Source organism: Ptychodera flava, chromosome 13 (assembly GCF_041260155.1).
Source record: "Ptychodera flava strain L36383 chromosome 13, AS_Pfla_20210202, whole genome shotgun sequence".
In the NCBI taxonomy this organism is placed as follows: Eukaryota; Metazoa; Hemichordata; class Enteropneusta; family Ptychoderidae; genus Ptychodera; species Ptychodera flava.
In genome coordinates this window covers 15,415,094-15,436,589 of record NC_091940.1, presented here as the reverse complement: position 1 = coordinate 15,436,589, position 21,496 = coordinate 15,415,094, and the positions used below count along the sequence as shown (strand labels likewise).

The 21,496-nt window shown below is 38.8% G+C and overlaps 1 protein-coding gene across 1 annotated transcript; it reads right to left on the bottom strand.

Annotated features, from left to right (window-relative positions):
- Positions 1–3,653: 3,653 nt before the first annotated feature.
- LOC139147558 (organic cation transporter protein-like) lies at positions 3,654–21,275 on the bottom strand. Its single transcript, XM_070718684.1, has 10 exons — positions 20,803–21,275; positions 13,630–13,860; positions 12,882–13,078; positions 11,925–12,067; positions 10,472–10,730; positions 9,347–9,481; positions 8,507–8,592; positions 7,969–8,089; positions 6,093–6,165; positions 3,654–3,950 (listed from the first exon to the last, which is right to left on the bottom strand). Exons 1-10 carry the CDS (start codon positions 21,133–21,135, stop codon positions 3,720–3,722), a joined length of 1,809 nt encoding a protein of 602 aa, XP_070574785.1. The 5' UTR covers positions 21,136–21,275; the 3' UTR covers positions 3,654–3,719.
- Between the last annotated feature and the right edge of the window lie 221 nt (positions 21,276–21,496).

Below are 21,496 nucleotides of genomic sequence, written 5' to 3'. Positions count from 1 at the left end.
TTTGTGAAAAAAGCAACGTATTGGACTTGTTATATTTCACTAGTTTTAATAAACTTGACCTTGTAATGGAATGTGAACTTTCAAGGATAAGGGTTAAATAGGGTAGTAAGCACCTTGAGAGTGAAAGACTTAAACTTTTGCTCCAACTTTCGTTGGGAAAACTTTCAAACATTATTATTGAATTTCAATAAAAATCAGTGGTACCCATGCAAATACTGGTACCATAGAAACAAACTGTCTTCCCTTTACCAATATTTGAAATTCAAAATGGCTGCCATCCCAGGGACAACTCTATGGGGAAAAAAATTGAATTTTCATGATGGTGGGAAATTTTTTTCACTCCGAAAATTTCAAAATGAGCCCAAACAGGTGGTAGACAAGAAAAGTAATGTAAAATTTGAGAATCTGAATATTTTGCCCCAAAGTGCATTCTACCTGACATTAATTGCCTTTGTTGGTAAAGAGTGTTTACAGAATGGGATAGAAAACAGCAGTATGCTCTTGAGTATAGGATTAATAAATGCAAACAGCCCATTTCTAACTTTTCGAATGTAAGCATTTAATTTCCAACATTAGGGTTTAATAATTACATACATTTTATTCAAACTATCAAATTTAATCCAAAGAAAAGATGGCACGCGCATTATGCTAGCTGCAATGTTGCATATTGAAAGTGCAGGAATAATCATTTGAGCTCCCTTGAGCAAGGGTGTTATGTACACTGCTGAATGATTGAGACCATCTGGACCATACCTAAAGTATGTTACCTGTTTCATGGACAAATACTAGTGTGAAGCCAATGCTACATTGCTGAGCCTTTAAACATGGCTGAAGCCCCAGGGAATGTGCATTTTTGCCAATTGCGTGTGGTACATGTAACTGAATTATGTCACAAGAGTGTAATGTTCAATTAAAGTGACAGATGGCTGGGTGTGTAACTGAATTCTGTCACAATGTGAGTAATATTTAATTAAAGTGACAGGTGGTTGTGTGTGTCGCATTCCCACGTGATGGAGGGACTTGGACTGTGGTGTGTGGATTGCCAAGTGAGTTATTTTGTTTTCGACAGAAACAAAGCCTGACAGAGTAGTCACTGTGAATGAGGCGTCTATCTGCAGCCAGTGCCAGACATGCATTAATTCTATTTTAAATCACAGTACCAAATATTTTTACTTTGATGTATTTGATTTATTTATTTATTTATTTATATATCTATTGTTTATTTATTTATTTATTTATTTATTATTTTTTTTTTGGGGGGGGGGGGGGGACACTATCACAGTCAAACAAAGCCTGAAATTTCATTGTGCTGTACACGGCTGAAATATTTCATCCAAGGGCTAGTATAAAATAATAGCTATGAAATATTTCATCCAATGGCTAATGTAAAGTGTATATATAGCTATAATAGAAACCCTGGTACAGTACAGATATAGAGTCAAATAGAGTATTTTGATTGCACATCTCTCCCCGCCATGGTAGACTATCTGTGCGTGAAATCAACAGGTGGAGAAACATTGCGTTTATGCAATGCCGAGGGTGTCTTCAAATTTGGAGTTCCTCACATGGGGCGTCCTTTACCTCGTCCAGCCTTGCCAGTGGTGCAGGTACGTAGACCATGTCATGGGTGGAGCCCGTCCAATAAACCTGAAAGTATGCGTCAAATTAGAAGAAGTTGCTACTGATAGTTTGGTTATATAAATATGTGGAGGTATCGAAAGCGACAAACGTTGTTTTTGATCTCAAGACGAACGGAGTCAAAATTAGACAATTGTCCGTAACATATAAGGGCTTAGCATGATAGGTGGTTTGGAAACACCTGTTAAAATGAAGCGCTAACGTCGCTTTTGGCGATACTCTTTAAACTTGGTGTTCAGATGAATCAACGTAACAGAGAAAGTGTCGCAAGCATCAAGTGCCAATGCGCGCCAATCCACTTTATTTTGAGGATAGCAAACAGGCTGAATTGAACGACAGAGCCAGGTACGTAGGTTTTGATGACTGTCCGAATGTGAAGATTAATTTTAAGAGCAGGGATTCTGTTGGGCAATAATGAAATACAAACCATTGCTGTTATTAAAGCGTATGTTTATTCTTATTTATGTAAACTGTGGGTACAAAAGATAGTCGGTATTTAATATAGTGGTCAATGATAAAATAAAGTTCTTTAAAAAAACAGCCATATATATGAGGCACGGTTAAAGGTATACAGTCACCTGTTCCAATTTTGCCACAGATACCATAGAAAGAGAAAATCTAACCCAATCACAGATTTTAAGCGGGTGGTCGCTTATTAAAAACAGCGCCATCACATGGGCATTTTGAATACCAAGGAACGCCACTTTGACCATATATGGGCATATTTAGATTACAGGTGACTGTATACCTTTAAGCATCTATAAGTATAATACATCAGTAAGGTAGCACGCGCCTCTAAACTGGAAGAATTAAACTTTGCCAAAACAGTTATCGAGGAAAGAAAACAATTACCTGACATTTACTGATGTTTAAGTTAAAAAAAAGCCGTTGTCTCGAGTTATCTATATGGGGAAAATTTAAATTTTCGATTTTCACAAAAACAAAATGGTGATTTACTTTATGAGCTGCAAAATAAGTCCACACAAGCAGCGTGTTAGCAAGGTATTGTCAAAATATTGGTCCCCGAGGCGCATTTTACCTTAACACGATGTTATTTGGAAAATCAGCCATTAAGCTCTACAGAATGTTAATCTTAATACATTTTTTGCAAGTAGAAAAGGAAATTCATTATGTTAAATGCAATATTAATTATTGACAGAAAATTGCAATTTCATTGCCCTGAGCATACATAATTCGAACCCTGTATCAATATATGACAGCAAGAAATATGTAAGACGTTCTGTTAAAGAAAATGCCACTGGCGAAGTGTATTGAATTCAAACCCACTGGTCATCCTATCTAAACACAGTCCTGAAAATAAAAAAAATAATGAACACTGACAGCCTTGTTGGTATGTTCCCCATTGATTTGTGAGTATTTTTCACTATGAGTCCACGATATGATATCCACGTCTATTTTTATAGTTCCGGGTATACTTAAACAGTGCTTATCACCCAAAGTTATATTTCCTGCGTCTTCCTGCAACACTGGTATGTTCAAATTAGCCATTGTTTTTTCTTTTCCCTGTTGAGGGCGCTCTGACTCGAACCGCGTCCTCCTCACGATGGGCCTTACTGCCTCATCGATATCACATTTAAGGGAGAGGGGTCATGGCCATACCTCAGCAAAAAATCAAGAAACAGACGCACTTTAATTGTCTTTCAAGCAGAATCAATTCAGCAGTACATTACAATGTTAAATTGTCTTCATATACTGTTCAATCATGAAACAGTTCCCATACCTATAGGTCATGTTCTGACTAACTTGCAATCTTTGCATTGTTGTAGATGTTCCATTTCATAATTACAAAGGCCCTATAAATGCTTTATTGGCATTTCGGTAATAAACATCAATATACAGGAACGTTAACATTTCGGTAATGTCTTAGAAACAATACTGTAACAGTTTTCGATTGTAATATACTGGACATCAAGTAAACTTGCAAATAATCCCGAGGGTTGCGTTAAGCGTTGCACTATTTCAGTTTACAGCACCACTTTCTAATAATATCAAACTTTTCTTTCGTTTTTTTTTTTTTTTTTTTTTTTTTGAAATGCGTGAATACCATCGATATCACCCTCTCATTCTGTCTGAGTACAGACGCTGTCGTAGCTGACCGGTTCGTCGACGACGTCCTTTCTTGTACTCCCCGTCGATTTGGTGATGCGTGGTGCCTTTGCCAAGTTTTCAGCCTCCTTGATCGTACGCGGCAGAGCTTTGTCCTTCGTTTCGGGCAAAAGCAATGTGAGCAGCCCCGCCAGCAGAGACAGCGATCCGAAAATAGTGAACGGGATTACGATATTATTGTGCGCCTGAAAAGAGTAGGGAAAACATGGGTGACAAGCTTATGCAGATGAACGATTTTTTTAGCTCCGCTGTCAGCGACGCGGAGCTTATCAAACAGGTTGATTTTCCGTCGTCGTCCGTCGTCCGTCAACAATTGCCTTCTCCTCTGAAACCGCAAGTCTGATTGCTTTGAAATTTTATATGCAGTTCACTTCGGGTGACCTCACTTAAGTTTGTTCAAATCGTGGTGAAATTTGCATATTTCTATTTTGGAGGCATTTTTTGCTGTTTGTGGTAAAAAATATTCTTCTCTGAAACCGCTTGTCCGATTTCTTTGAAATTTGACATGCAATTTATTTAGGGTGGCTTCAGTTAGATTTGTTCAAATCGTGATAAAATTTGCATATTTGTATTTTTATGGCAATTTTAGTCGTTTTTGGTAAAAAAATCTTAAAAATCTTCTTCTTCAAAGCTACCAGTCAGATAGCTTTGATATTTGGTACATAGGTCCCTAGGGATGATCTATTTCCGATTTCTTCAAATTGTGCAGAAATATGCAAATTTGCATTTTTAAGGCAATTTTTGCCATTTTTGGTCAAAAAATGTGTTTCTCAAAAAGTAATGGTCTGATAGGTTTGAAATTTGGTAAACAGGTTTCTACAGATGAACTTAGTGATATATTGAGTTTCTGATGATATCTGTAATTTTGTATTTTGGGGGCAATTTTTGCCATTTTTGGTCAAAAAATGTGTATTTCCAAAACTACTCATCTGATATAGCTTTGGAATTTGGTATACAGGTTATTACAGATGATCTTAATGATATTTATTGACACAATGATGAAATCTGCAATTTTGTATTTTTTGGGCAATTTTTTTCCATTTTTGGTCAAAAAATGTGTTTCTTAAAATGTACTGGTCTGATAGCTTTGAAATTCGATATGCAGGTTCCTATAGATGAACTAAATGTGATATTTTGAAATTATGATGAAATCTGTAATTTTGTATTTTTAGGGCAATTTTTGCCATTTTTGGTCAAAAAATTTGTTTCTCAAAAACTGCAAGTCGATAGCTTTGATATTTGGTATACAGGTTCCAAGGGATTATTTTAATATATGATATATTGAAATTATGGTGAATCTGCAATTTTTATTTTTGGGGCAATTTTTGCCATGTTTGGTCGAAAAATTTGTTTCTCAAAAACTACAAGTCTGATAGCTTTGATATTTGGTATAAAGGTTCCAAGGGATTATTTAAATATATGATATATTGAAATTATGGTGAATCTGCAATTTTATTTTTGGGGGCAATTTTTGCCATTTTTGGTCAGAAAATTTCATTCTCAAAAAACTACTCGTCAGATAGCTTTGGTTGACATGTTCTTAGGGATGATCCAATGTGATATATTCAAATTATGATGAAATCTTCAATTGTATATTTTTGCAGCTATTTTAGCCACTTTTTTTCTGCCCCTGAAATGAGCTATCAAAGATTTCCACCTTCATCAACATGTGTTAAAAATAATTATTCTCTACATAAACACAGCGGAGCTATATCGGCCGTTAGGTCGCTTGTTTTAAAAGATAAATTTATTTAAACAAATCGCAAATAAAACAAATCTACATAACTGTGAATGCGTTAAAATTACAATGCAAATTGTCAAAAAAACACCAAAAAACAAAAAAACAGTCAGTTAAACTACAAAGATCATCATATAAATGCATATGAACTGCAAAGTAGATGAACGATTTTGATGCCCGCTCTGCTGACATAGCGCCCATTCTGTAAACACTATAACATCACGGAAAACAAGTGCTTGAACAAAGTTACGTGGACTTTTGAAGTCGGATTAGGATATAAATGTGACAACTCGCATCGAAGTGAATCAGGTATTAGTTAATGTGTTGACGGAATAATTTGGCAAGGTGGTTCTTCTAAGTTCTCGGAATGACAGCGAGAGTTTTAATGAAATCATTGTATATAGTTTGAAAAAAAAATTGAATGGCGAGTCATTTTATGCACAGGATTTTTGTTAATAGTACACATTATTAAAATCCGGTTTTCATAGCCAAAAGTACTATTAGTCGTATGAGAGCTCCCTGCAATTTCTTTGGGCACTCGAAAAACAAACACTGCCCAGACCAGGAGATCAGAGAGTAATGAACTTACCGCTATAACGGTCAAGGGCGCCACAATGCCCGCTAAGCTGGCCGAGAATTCACACACGCTGAATCCAAAGTTTCTGTGAAAATTGCAGGAGAGAATTCGTAGGTAAACAATGACACAGCATTCGTCAAAGTACAACGTATTTTATACCCAGTTTTCATTCCTCTGATCAGTCCGGGTCAGCTCCAAAATTGGAGACGCTATACCATAATATTTTCCCCTCTCATTAGCCAATCAGCGGCCAGCGCGCCATCAGTAAAAATTGTATTTCCTGGCAACCTCCACATGCGTCCTTCGTTACGTACGCCATACTGTGTCGAACTCCCGCGCCGTATAATGTCGAACAGTTGTGTGGCCACTCTGTCAAAACACTATTTCAAAATCGCGTACCAGTTTTATTCTGGCTAAGACAACCAAACCCCATATATCGCTGTGATTCCTAGACTCTGGCTTGAAGTCCTGCGAAATATAAATCGTGTACCTACACAGATCGTTCAGAATACCCCATTTGTATCGGAGATGGCAGCGATACAAATTCTACCGTATGGGGAACAGTTGTGTGGCCACTCTGTCAACACATTTTCAAAATCGCGTACCATTTTTAGTCTGCGTTTGACAACTACAAAACAGGTATCGTTTTAAAGCTCTGACATTGCTCTTCTTTCTTGCAAAATGTTATACGCGTACCTACACAAATAACCTTTATAACAGTATTTCTAATAGAGATGACGAACATCCACAAAATGATTCTCGGTACTTCAGCGAAATCGATAAACTGGGGGTAGAAATGAATCGTCAATATTTCGAATATTTGTTCACTAATCGGACTCCTTGTTGGACATGACCTTCTGCAGAACACGTGGATTATGTTGACTGTCGAAATTCGTCGAAATTCACAAGACAGGGGCTTAATAAGCGGCCCAAAACTGCCGATCACACTTGGTGGGTAATTTGTGACCCAGCGTGACCTGTACTTTATTAATGATGTAATCTGGTCGATGATTGGCTGAATGCCGGAATACATTATCATAATGAGTCTCCAATTTGGAGCTGACCCGGACTGCTGATAGTACAATTAAAGGGAAACAGTGGTCGGCATTGCGCCTGTGCGAGTTTCTTGTTTACTTACAATGTATTTCATGCACGATATCTAGACGCACCTCATAATACATAATAGCCGCAACATACATGTAGATTATGACAGACGTGTTTTAACATTCAACAATCACCATTCTACCTTGGATACAGTGTTTACATTGGTCGTATGGATCCCACATGACCTCAGCGCAGTTCCGACGACTGTATCCCTTTAAATAGCAGATTCGAGCATTGCCTTCGTCATCTTCGAAGCCAGAATTCTTGGTCGCTGTCCGAAGGCTCCCGAGGAAGTTTTAAAAATCTGAATTGAATACTCGACACTGCACATCCAAGTGAATCGGGTGACTGGCAATATCGTCTACGTTTGCCCATTGTTTATGGTAACCTATTCACATTCCGGGGGAGGGGGGTGTATTTAAAGTGCCAGTGGCTGTAAGCTTTTGGCCATTTTTTTCCCTGATAATTTTGCTATGTATGTCAATTTTAAGGTCTTACTCTACTCCCCAAAGCATATTGAAACACGAAATATACAACTGTTATTGTTTGCATTTGAATTCTAGTACGGACCAGAATTCATTTGTCAACAATAACAGAGCAGCCTGCACGTTTACAGACTAAACTGAAGTTGACAATAAATACAAAATTTAGGAAAGTACAATTTTCACCAAACAATATAGAGAAACGTTGCGATGTGAAAGCTTTAAAGACATCGAATCCACACGAGGAGTCAAACCGTTGCTCGCAGTTCATAAGAATCTCAAGACTGCTGTCACACTCTCACCTCAGCAAAGTCGGATACAGTTCTGGCGCCCACACATAAATGATCCCATAGGCAGCAGTTATGCCAAATTTACCCAGCAGCAAAAGGACCATCTTAATCCAGAACAAGCTTGATCCATCCGCTGACAGAACAGATAAAAAGTGATGGATATGTGACTGTAGCAAATAAATAGCGTCCAATTTGAATTTCAATTGAATTTGAGGGGATTTGTTACTCTAATGCTAAAATTTGCACGGTAACCCACGGTTAGTGGTTTTTATTCTTTAAGAGAGAATGGTTTAAAGTTTAGCCTACGAAAAACTAGCCCCTATAGATGCTTTTATCTTCTTGTTTGAGAAGAAAGCATTTGTAGTATGCCGGAGAGCAAAGCAAAACTAAGTCTAAATGGTAAGTTCGTGAGTTTAATATGGAGACACACGGATGTCTCCATACCTGTGATGCATATTATAAGTTTATTGAACAAGTGTCTCCATATACGTTTTGTCAAGGAGACGCACCTGTGGGAAACTCTTACTTACTGCACATCTATTGTACTCACCTGTTCCCTCTGGGATGAAGACGACGCCACCACAGGTCAGTCCACTCAGTATGAAAAAGATGCAAGACGGCCAACGTCGCCCCCACCTGGGTGTATGATTGCAGCGAGAAAGTTAGTTGAACAATGGTCACTAGCTGAACGCAAGAGACAACAAAGATTAAAAACGGCACTGTATTCAGACTGACTGGCTGAATTAAGTGGAATATGTTACTATGCTGTCGATTTACATGGAAGCAAAACCTTTGAAGTTATAGCACTGTATCAACAGCGAATGGCAGCGTCCCTCGATGTCGATAGGAAACGCAGCGTGAAATTCATTACTAAGCTGTTAAGGTCTACAGAAAACCTGGTTTGTTTCCGTCCACACAAAGTCACTCGATGGAAATGTAAGGACGGTCAATTAATGAATATATCACCAAATTTGAATAATGTTGAAGGGAAACTAACACATTGCTCAATGTTCATTTCCCCAGATAAATGTATTTATTTACGCAAAATTAATGCATGTAATGGGGATTTTTAAGTATGCAAGTCAATCGAATTCTCATTTTTCAACTGAACTGTCTATCGACCTAAATCGTACACTATAATCAAAAGTGGTAGGACGAACACAACCTGTCAGGTGATACTTCTTTAACTTATTCAGCACTCAATGTACCGTGGCACATCAGGCAATACAGTTATTAGAGCATGTGTGTTCCGCGAATTTTCCCAGATAAAGTTAATAAAAAACATTGGATTTTTGTATCCTTGTGACTATTAATTCCCGTCTGTAAGCTTAAATCTCAAAGGAACACTAACCAATAACATTTGATAGGGAATTTAAAAGCCTCGACTTACCGAGCAACCAGTGGCATCAATAACGCATAGGCCGGGATTTCCACAGCGCCAGCCAGGAAAAACACGGCGTACACATTTTCATCGAAAAACATGGCATGATAAGATAGTCCGTAATAGACTAAACTGCTCACAAACCTGGTAGCATAAAACAAGGGAAAGCAGTTACGATACGGAGTCGACATGACAGTTAAGGTAGAATGCACCTCGGTGACGGATATTCTGACTGTCAAACTTTTGCAATATCTTTTCAGTCTACCACGTACGGGGTCTCATTTTGAAACTCACGGAGCAATTAAATTTTCACTATCTTATACCAGTGAAAATCGAAAGTTTAATTTTCCGAGGGATCGCTGCCATTTTTAATTTCAAGTGTTGGTAAACACTTGATAATTTGTCTCTCAATTACCAAACTTTGCACGGTGACCCCCTTATCGTTACTTGTATTCTTGATTTTGAAAGGGGATGGTTTAAAGTTTCTGTGCGGAGAATTTGAGCCAAAGCCTAAGTCTTTAAAACATCGAGACGACACTCACAGACAAGTTCAATAAATTTCATTGTTCATTTAGCTTGAATGTCATTGTTTTTTACTGTACTAGATCGGTCAATAAGTTAAACTTAAACAAAGTTAATTAGAAATATCTTGTTTGCAGCTGTTTTTTGGCAAACACTCATAGCGTACACCAGTCTTCAGTCGCCTTAGTGGGTATAAAGCTATACAGAGACAGGTTCGAAAGACAGCTGTACGCTATGGGAACATATGGAACTCAAATGCGTTTATCAAAAGTTTATTTATCCATTTCAGATGAAATATGTACTTACATTATTTATAACAATACCTTTTGAGCAATATGGCGATGTTGTCAGTATATGTTGAAGAAATTGTGTCAACTATGACGAGGGGGTGATTTTAACTGAAGAAGGCAACAGCGAAGACAATGATGATGATATTAGTGATGATGGAAATAATGACAATTACGACGACGATGACGATAATGACGGCGGCGGCGGTGATGATGATGATGATGATGATGATGACGATGATGATGATGATAACAATAATATCGACGACCACGACGACTTCGACAGCCTGAGCTTATAGATTGCTGTATTTCACATGTGACCTACCAAGCAAATGCTATCACTGTTGTATGCAGTGCCATCTTCGGTGTACGCACCAAGTGTAGACAGTTGTATTCCGGGTCTTTTTCCTCATCCTCCGTCTTTCCCGACTTTTCCAGAACATTTATTTCTTTCGTTCCGTTTACGAGAGTCACGCCAGTTACTTTACTTTCGTCTGAACTCTTACTGTTCATCTCAATGGCTCCGTTAGATGTTCCAAGATGATTCTCGGTTGTCTCTGAGTCATCTTTCCTTGAAGTCGATTCTACTTCGACAAAAGCAATAATTTACAGGGATAAGCAGACTGAATATCAAAGTTGTCAAAGTCAACAATTTTTGCAAAATTCGCTGAGCTTGCCCAAAAATAAGTCAAATATTCAATGCAGTCTGATTGACATTGTTACACACAGGGATCAGACCGTAAAGTGTTGCAAAGTTCTCCAGAATATAAAACTCAGTGGTAAGGATTTTTTTCAAAATGGCCAACATATTGATATTAGCACTCGTAAAAAGGCACCTTCGCAAGTCATTTGGATTATTTTTGAGTACAATACAGAATCCATGTCTCTCCAATGACTTAATTTGTTTCATATCATTCCCCTCCAAAAAATGTAGTCAACATTCATCTAAATAAAAATGCTTTGCGTAACATTTTTATTCTGGTGAAATTTTCTTCTCACCACTGTACCTCTACGTGCTACTGGCATCATGTAATAATTATCATATGATTTATTATTTTATTATATTTTATCATATCTTTTTGCAATGCATTAATTAAAAATAACCACATCAGATCGTGCTATGGTATATCTTCAAATACGTATTTGTCAGCGACGGGAGCTGAGAGTACGCAAAATCTGTTCACTTTGAACCACGTCGTCTGTCCGCGCTATAATCCCGTATTTGCACTACGTGACATCCATTTCGTCAAATAATACGCATGCCTTAGGCCCAATGACAGATAGTGACCAATGTGCATTCGTCAAACGAAAATATATTTCACTCAAGTGAATGCGCGCGGTTTGGGCTCGGGGACGGCAGAGGACCAATGAGCATTCGTCTAACGATGAGAACAAATCGATTCTACACTGCAATGGTGCTCTCACACTCCAAGCCTATATACCAGGGATGTAAAAACAAATCAATCCCGCCCTGTCGTCAATGGTATTCTCACACCTTTATGTCTCGTCTGAGCATTCGCAACGACTTCTCACCTATACTTGTACTTGATTCATATAAATTTAAATTAAGTAAAGTAAAGTAAAGTATGCCTTTATTGAAATCCCATATAAATATTTAATGTATGGCGAACATCTAATAATAGCAAAAATAAAAGAGAACTCCCAAAAACTTTCGGTTTAGTGTACTACTAAAGTAATACACAGTCAACTCTGAAATTAAATATAGTGAATTGTGTTTCAGTTACTTAATCAGTAAAGGCAAATGATAAATATATTACCCTGTCCGTCAACTGAAATTTCTTGACTGAGTACTTTCTCAGGGAGTTTTACTCGATTTACTTTGGCTGCCAAACGGAGAATCTTACGTACTTCGGCAGTGCGTCCTTTTGATAGCAACCATCGCATGGATTCGGGTATCGTCCTGTGAAAGCAAATTTGGCGCCACGTGTCGGAAAGGTAAGATCTACAACAGCAGCCGTAGTCGTATTTAGAAACTGCATTTGCTGCGATCCTTGCAAAAGACACTGTATGCTTCGATTTATATAATACATTGAGATCTATGAAATATAAAACGTTTATTAAAAATTCAATATAACTTTTGATCGCCTCTGAGTTTATTTATGGAAGCAAAAAATGAAATGCGGTGGAATTCACTGTAGGATCAGACAGGTAATTTTTGGAAAACTTCTTACACAATGAATATTGACGTCGATCTTGTTATAATCTGGGTGAAATCATATGAAGTACATAAAGGGACGAAGTTTGCCATTTTTCATGAAGTTTGTTTGATGCAAGATACTTCTCATATTGTTTGACATGTTGAACGATACTGAATAAATGGGTGACCATGCATATATTCGACCCCGGTTTTAGACAAATTAAATGAAACCATCCCCAAAATAAATTAATGGTCATGATCATGAATTTATTTTCGCGATGATTTCATGTATCGTATCTAAAACCGGGGTCGAATATATGCATGGTCACCCATTCATTCAGTATCTTTCAACATGTCAAACAATATAGGTGGTATCTCGTATCAAACGAAATTCATGAAAAATGGCCGACTTTGTCCCCATAAGCGATAAATTCTTCATTTCAAAGCATTAACACTCTAAATGCAAACATAAATACATATCTATCCACATATATACGTCACCCCTTACATTTAGCCTATACTTTAGACTCACCCTGTAAACGCTTGCAATATTTCTCTGATAATTATAAAGTCTTACCAATAATAATAGAAGGTCAGCAGAGCAGGCGCAGAGATAATAATTTGGAACGCCCTCCAGTGTTGAAATAGGTATCCTATGACAGCCAATAGCATCATGCCGAACGCCCAAATGATACAACTGATAAAACCTGCATAGACGCGTTTGTTTGGAGTGTACAGCTCAGTTGACAGAATAAACTGGGTTACCAGAGCTCCCTTGTAAATCATAGTTCGATCGAAAAGGAAAATTTGCGTCAGACGTGGACATGTGTTGAGTGAGTGTCAGCTATACGTTTGGTTATGTATAGAGCCTAAAGGGACAGAAGTCATTTTAATGCATTTTTGTTCTATAAAGACAAATACAATTACTTATTTTTTTCATTGCGATATTTTGAAATAGAAAATATAAGCCTTGTAAACCTGCTTTTGTTTACATAGTGCTGTGATTGTTGACGACTGACAATCGTTGCCCGGACTAGAATTTAGTTGTTGAAATCAGCATCGTACACTAAAGTTACATGCTTTGATGAAATAATGACTTCTAACCTGGACTGTACGTTACATCTGAAATTAGTCGCCCATATGGCTACAGGCTTACATCTTCAAATGTCTGGCTAAAATTAAGGGAATGGACCGTTGAAACAGCCAAGTTTTTTAACTAAGCAAAGTCTTCACTGTCTAATTAGTCAAGAATTTAGTTGAAAATATAATAATTTGTGAGTAAATTTATTGAAATTTACACAAAAATACCTGCTATTGATTCTTACCGGTTGCACAAGACCAGCGAGGAACTTTAAGATACAATACCCGACGAAAGTCTGTGTAACGGCTGTCAGTGTTCCGAAGATTCCCAATGACCAGAGGCAAACTAGGAAAACAGTTTTTCGACCAAACCTGTCAGAGAGGTAGCCAGCAACAAGCGATCCGATCATGACACCAACCATGTAGATAGACTGGGAAATCTGAGATAGCGCTGTTTGATCACATACGAGATCCCACTGTATGGGGGGAGAGAGAGAGAGAGAGAGAGAGAGAGAGAGAGAGAGAGAGAGAGAGAGAGAGAGAGAGAGAGAGAGAGAGAGAGAGAGAGAGAGAGAGAGAGAGAGAGAGAGACAGACAGACAGAGACAGAGAGACAGAGAGAGACAAACAGACAGACAGACAGACAGAGATAGAGACAGACACAGACACAGACACAGACAGACAGAGATAGAGACAAAGACAGACAGACAGACAGACAGACAGACAGACGGACAGACAGACAGACAGACACAGACAGACAGACAGACAGACAGACAGAGCAGTCAGAACAAGGGCAAAGATGGAAGAAGATGATAGAGGTAGACAGATACAATCATAGAATATAGACAGCCATAAACATTGCAGATGTATTAGTACACAGTATACAAAGTGTTTAGAAAATGTGGCGAAAGGAACGGGCAAGGACGTTGAGTTATACTTGGTAATGATATTTTTGTAGTTATATTTATGATATTTATAGGGTAATATATACTGCCAATTTAGAGATTTCGCCACAGGAAAAAAGTCTCTGATGTATAAACGAGTACAGTTACTGATTGTAGGTCATGATAGAAAAACGTATCTGATTATTTGCGTGAATCTAAGCTTGACATGATTATGAAGTTTTGAACTGCAATGGGCATTTATTCGTACATTTCCCACAGTTCAAGCAAAATAGAGCATTTCATTTGAGAAATACTTTTCTAAGAAGAATATTAAAGCGTTTCAGGATGTCATAGTGTCTCAGATGTCGGTTCCAACGTCCGCTAAGATTATTCAGAAAACGGAATACCTCTTCAGTCTAAAACATCGATGTAAACAAAGGAAGGAAATCCGAGAATGCCCAGTTTTAATACAAACATTCACCTTTGAATTATAGAACGATATACCAACAAGATTAAAGTTTATCTGATTACATTTTACTATATACAGGGTTGACATGAGTTTGGTACGGCTACTGGTATCTTTGTATGACATAGCCATGTATTACACTAGTTGGTATGCTCCGAAGAGTCAGTGACCTGTCATGACCATAACCATCGCTGTAGTAGGAACTACGATCTCGACCCCGGTGGTTGATAATTTACAGTTTGCAGGTCCAGGGTATACGTTTGGCCTTGAGGAAACCATTGACCTTTCACTCAATAAATTCGCACAAAACAACTGAACGGACAGTGTAGTTTGTCGGTTGTAACCATGAACACCCGGGTATGCACAGTCACCGATTCATAAGATATGGATTGTAGTGAAAGGTCATAGAGACGTATCTTGATATGTTGGCCCTTTGCCATTTTTCACTGTGGAGGTCAATTCAGATGAAATCGTCGCTAGAACACAAGGTCGCGTGCAAGAATTTGACAAATATGAGAGAAAAGATTATCTCGGACGAAACCAAGTTCGAAATGCATCTAAGTGTGTACACGACATGTATTAAAAAGTGAAACCAAGAACAAAGATTTTTCAGTACCCAGGATAAACATTATAAAATTTACAGTGAAGGGGGAGCACATGCGGTTTCCTAAGAGGACAGTGGCTCAAACTGGTCCATTTTGGTCAGCACAGCATTCACAAATGGAATAATAATCGCACAACAGTTAATACTGCCCTATTGACGAATGATGAAATAAGATTTTACACATCAAGAAAACTACAGGCAGATTTCAGTACATGCCTGTAACAGGGTCTGATCAGTACCTGTAACAGTCCCTATAGAAATAACCTCTGTTACAGGACTTTTAAAATTGGTCAGATATCAGGGGTGTATGAACAGGTCTGTATCAGGCCTTGAGGAACGTATACAGTGATGTAGTTTCTGAGTGTATCCATGCAGTGACCACATGACTGAAATACTGGTGTACAAACAGTGGTGTGTTAGTGTTAAACTTGCAGGGCCTGTTACAGGGTCTGAAAATTTGTCAGATTCAGGGGTGCATATTTTCAGAATGGGCTAATTTTGATGACAAAAATGAATACACGGGCTTAATTGTGTGCATATTAAAAAAATTATTGACCCTGTTACAGGTATGTATTCACATTGCTATGTACAGTCCTGTAAACATGTACTGAGACAGGCAGAAATTTCAGACCCTGTCACAGGTCCGTGTCCACAACACTGTACACAATCCTGTCCCCACAGCCCTGGATACAGACCTGCACATCAGCCCCTGTCACAGCAAGGGGACGTCTTTTCTGACACAGACCTGTACCACAGGGTTGTGTCAGGGTCTATACAGGGCCTATGGCTGTGTATTTCTGTTGAAAAACAATTCGCTTAAAGTGCTAGGAAGGTTGACTGAAGAAAGCGTGTAAGTTGATTTGAAGATGCGGTGGGCTGATGGGACATGGCGCTGATTTGATCAGGTTTAGTTGATGAACTGTACACGGGTCATGAACTCTACTATCTATCGCCACGGTGCCTGACCATTTTAGATATGGTGAGTTTGGGATATACCTTTGATCCAGGCATCGGTGTATCTTTCAGAGTGCAAAAGAACAGCAAGTTTGACCAGTGGAACAAACATTTTTAAAGGAAAACAAGGTTGCAGAAGCGAATGGTAAACAGTTTTGCAGTGCAAGCATTTTACAAGTCGAGTATTTTTGCACGGAACTACATGTTCAATCGACGAGTATGTTATAAAGGTTATGAACATTTTCAATTTCATTAAGATCCATTAGCTGTAACTTTGGTCATTTTTTTAATTTTGTTTGTTCTGTGTATCATCTGCAGTTTCTGGTTTGAATCCCTGAACCATGGAGAAATTCCTAATATTTAGCTCATAAATATACTCTATATGAGTATAATCTGCATTGTTATTGTATAAATTTTGTACTCAGGTCCGGACTAGAATACATTTATCAACAATAACAATGGTCATTTCACATATACAGGCTGTGTTGGCAAGCAGGACCCGGGCATTGGTCATGATGATCGGATTATAGTAAAATTCTGTAGTTGATACATTGAAACAGAGTAGTAAAAAATTTGTCAAAAGTTACAGCTAATGTCCCTTTAAGAAGAATTCATTTTTTATACAATTCTACGGTTTTTTTTCCGACTTTTCACGAAATGACTGCGTACGCTGCCGAGACGCGTCGAGTAAGAGCCCATCAAAGAAGGGTTGTCAGTCCCAATATACTCTCGATCAAGCAGGGCTGAATAAGGGCTGAAGGATGTTTCGATCAGCCACCATTTCAGACGGCATTAATCAGAGATCCCACCTATAATTGAAGACTGTGAAGAACGCTGCAATAGTATTCGTTTTTTCCAAAACAAATGTATAAATGAGTATATAGAATCTATGAATAACGACTCATTACCGATGGTGCATATTCATGTATCCCGGATTATGCACTATGTAACTGATCACCGAGATAAAATTGCCACGTACCCATACGTATTCGGCTTATATGCCCCCTGGACCATAGCTGTACCTTTTGATATATTTCCATTAAATATGTTCTGCCAGTATGTTCTGCCAGTAAAACATACTGTAGTTCCTTTTATACTCCTGAAGCCATGCCAAAGTGACCATGTTCAACTTGTAAACACAGCCGGTATTTGTGCAATCCTCGATGATATCGTTGAAAATTGAATTTAAGTCCAGGACCAGATTAAAGTTTTGGGCCAGGGGCAAAATTATTACATATTGTAAAAAATTCAATTTTGTTTTCCAGGCTTACACTTCATGGAGAAGAAGAAATGTACATGTACGTTGCGACAAAAATAACGAAAATATTATCGCCGGGTAAAGATATTGTCTCTTTCAATGAAATGGACAATCGACAGAATGATCATATTCAATGATCCATTGAATGTACCTGGTAAAGACTAGTACTGAAATATGATTTTATCAAAACACATTTCATGATGAAAAGTACATATCCCTTCTTCCTCGACTCTGTCGATAGTACTGGTGATTATGACTGCCCAGTGATGATGATCGCTCGTTGATATGATAAGCCGCCGGATATTTACTTGGTTGTGCTTTTTGACAAATTCGACATTCGTTCCTCTTGTTTGTACAACCACGAGTTTTGTTTCTCATATATGGTCCATAATCGTATGTGTGTGGACTTTGAAGACCGGTTATCTCTTTGTTTAAACAACACCTTTAGTACAAAACTCAATTTGCCCACCGCTGTACACACAAACAAGCCATTGTCTTTTGGGTCTCTGTTGGAAGATACTCAAGGGTCTATGGTTGGAATAACACTAAAAACTCTTCTTTGATCAAAAATGTTTACCACAAGGTTAATTTTCCAGGAACATAGGCCAGTGATGGTCCAACACTGGAAGAATGATGAGAGGACCATTCACTTCACGCTTAAATTTTCTCTGGCTTTCTGCCAGTATACTGAAACCAGTCGTCCCTCACACATCATTTGACGTCACACGCTCAAATCCAGCGTCCATGGCAAGTCAAGCAGCCACATGCCAAACGCCTGTCCGGAAACTGGAAAAGTCCCGTTACCTGTAACTCTTGATTTATATTTTCTAGTATCTGTGTTCTGTCTGTCTCTCTCCTTCTACTACTTAAATCAAGAAATGTCCACCGTTCGACTCGTCAGCGCTGCTTCGATGTTGTTTCTGCAAATTTAAACACTATTTTGGCCTAGTGCTGAATAGAATTCATTGTGTCAAGAATTATATTGCATGTGGTACACGATACGTTGTTTTAGCGAGGTTAATGAATGTTTAAAGTTTAAGGTACTTCAGAAAGAAGAATGTGAAATGTGTTTATTTTCGAGAACAAACACTCGATGAAAATGTCAAAAGTTACAGCCATTGTCCCTCCAGTACTCTAATTAACCTTGTGGCCAACCGTTGTAACAGAGACAAAATGTATTGGGCACATTTCGTTATGGCGCTATGTTAGTATAAGCCTCTCCATCGATGGACTTGATAACTTCAACTGTACAAATACTTTTTGCTCATTTAAAGCAGGACTGGTAAACGACATCTAGACTCACAAAGCACTGTGGTCAGTGTGGTTCGGTGGTTTGTCAAAGTGGATCTAGAATTTCATACGTTGTCATCGGCGGAATTTAAACAGGTGATATGAGTACACTGAACCCCCTACCCCCGGGGATTACTCCCAGTATTTTTATACTGGGATGTGCCGCCCAAGCTGAAAATATCTACCAAGAATATTACAAAAATATCACCTATTGTTGGGGATTTTCTTGTCACATTGGGGGTAATTCTTACAGTTATTCTACTGCATATGAAGGTTTTCCTGAAGTATGGGGACATTTCCCTTTTAACTGACCACGTATTTTGTTTCTCAAGCTATTTTTTTCGTGAAAAAGTTACCACATTCGGGCGGCGTATAACCGTACTCCTTTCTATGAAAGTACCCCCGGTGCTTAGCCCCTGACATTTTCTAAACCAGACATTTCTCAGTGACACCCATCACTCTGGTCCAGGGATGCGATATGGCTTTGGTAAGTGCCTTCTTCGTGAATTTAGAGGAGGTAAGTGCACTGGATCAGAATAGCCCACGCAGCCTCGCGTAGCACAACGTAATACTACAACACCAAACAAATACACCGGTGTCTGCTTATATGGAAACCATTACGAGGCAATTGGGCGATAACTCCTGTTACAACTTATCGATAAAAACGATAACAGGATGATATTATTTCATGCAGCGCTGTGACAGAAAAAAAGACGGCGTGAAAAAAAGATGAAACACAGATAACTCAAATTCGATGAAAATCATCATTTTGTAAGAACGGTATTTTGACCAAATACGCTTGTTTCGTTGGTTAACCTACCCCAACTAAGCCGGTCGTAACTTTTAATATGACACTGCCTAGGCATGGGTTGCTTTGGCACACGATCATAGAAACAGCTTTTTCACTTCGATGCTCATAAATCAAGACAACGAAGTATAAGTCACCCCTTATCCAATTCGCTAAGAATTCCTACATAGCTGAAGAGTTTGTTCCAATGAAACGCCGTTCCTCTAAACTTGTCCGAAATAGCTCTTGCCACCTTCATTTCTGCTATATTTGGAACTGAACATACAAATCCAACAACTCAAGGGGCGTCGTCGCTATCCTATCTGACAGATAAAATGCTAAAATTTGTCAGACGTGCACCTCGGCTTTGTTATCTCCGAAGTTGTGTACGATTTTAGCGTTGGCTATAAACAGAGCACGTGTGAACATGCATTCCTGTTTGTTCGCAAACGGCAAGCAGAACGAAAGATGGTCAAGAAATATGGGATGGATATACATTAATTAGAGATATATCTCACTGCGTGTGTATTGATGAGTGCGTCGGGGTGACAAACCCTATCAGGCGAGGGGTGACATTTTGTACGACACGCCCTCTCCACTGTTACTTCACTTGAACATCCATATCCCAGTAGTATACAAGTTGACTGAACCACCGTCAGGTATACCACACTACATTACACTACTCCACTCCATACCAAGACAGACAATTAGCAGAAACACAAAAACAACACATTAAAAGTCTACTTTTCTCAAAGAGGAGCTCGGTAGCATACTCCTTAAACTGTTCCCAACTATCGCAAGACAATTGGAAATCACCCCCCCCCCCCTCCCTTCTCTGCGCATCCAGTTGTAAGGCTGGACATTGACAACGTTTCAAAATTCTCAAAAGTTATCAAGAAAACAGACTTTTAAACTGATAGTTTGGCCGCGTTTTTCACAGAAAGGCGAGAGTTTTTAATAACGCCGATATTTGTCGACGCTTTCGATGGATATCCATGGTGACTTTTGCCACTTTATACGCCAGTTTGTGGTCATTATGACCGGTGAACAAAAGTTTCACAGGACTTTTTTTGACCTGTGTAAGCTCCGATGTGGTGCAGCCGCTGTATATGAATCTCCTGTATACTTTTGCTGCCCCTCGAAAAATATACTTCAATCTTAGATGATGAGCATTACCTGTGTGACGATGGACTCCTGAAACTCGGCTTGGTAGTCCCAGCCATCGGTACACTGCGTGGTTGTGTTGTCAACCGATGAGTTCACGTACATGTGACAGCTGCCGTAAACTGGCTCACCGTTCTCGTCATATTCCTCCACCGGAATACTCTGGTTTTTGTGTTGTCCCTCAGCCAGGCTGCAGTGGTAAGAGCTCGGCCAGGCTGCGGTGAACACTGTAGCCATGATATGCCAGGATACGAAGAAATTTCCCGGTATGCTGACCAGCCAAAAGATGAGATTTTGGTACAAGCCAAAATCACCGATTTCAAACAGGACGTCATCTAGCTCCATTATTTACGGCTCGGGTGTAGACGCAAACAATTCACAGTGCATAAAATTGCGCCAGAATTGCCAGTAAGCAATCCAACAGCCATGCACAAACGACGACACAATTGAATTGTTTTGGCGTGTACCATCGACCTATCTGTAGTATTGACTGTCCAAAGAGGCGGGGTTATTTTGCTGCCAGATAGCGCGTCACTCAAAGTCCCGAAATGATATGGCACGACGTATATATCTCATGTTGAAAATGCATTCAGATCACCGATAAAACACATTGAACGCTGTGTTTAGTGGCCGTCAGTTCCCCATGAATGATTCATCTTAGCAAGATCGAATAGGTTAACTGGTGAAGCAGCACGGATCATACAAT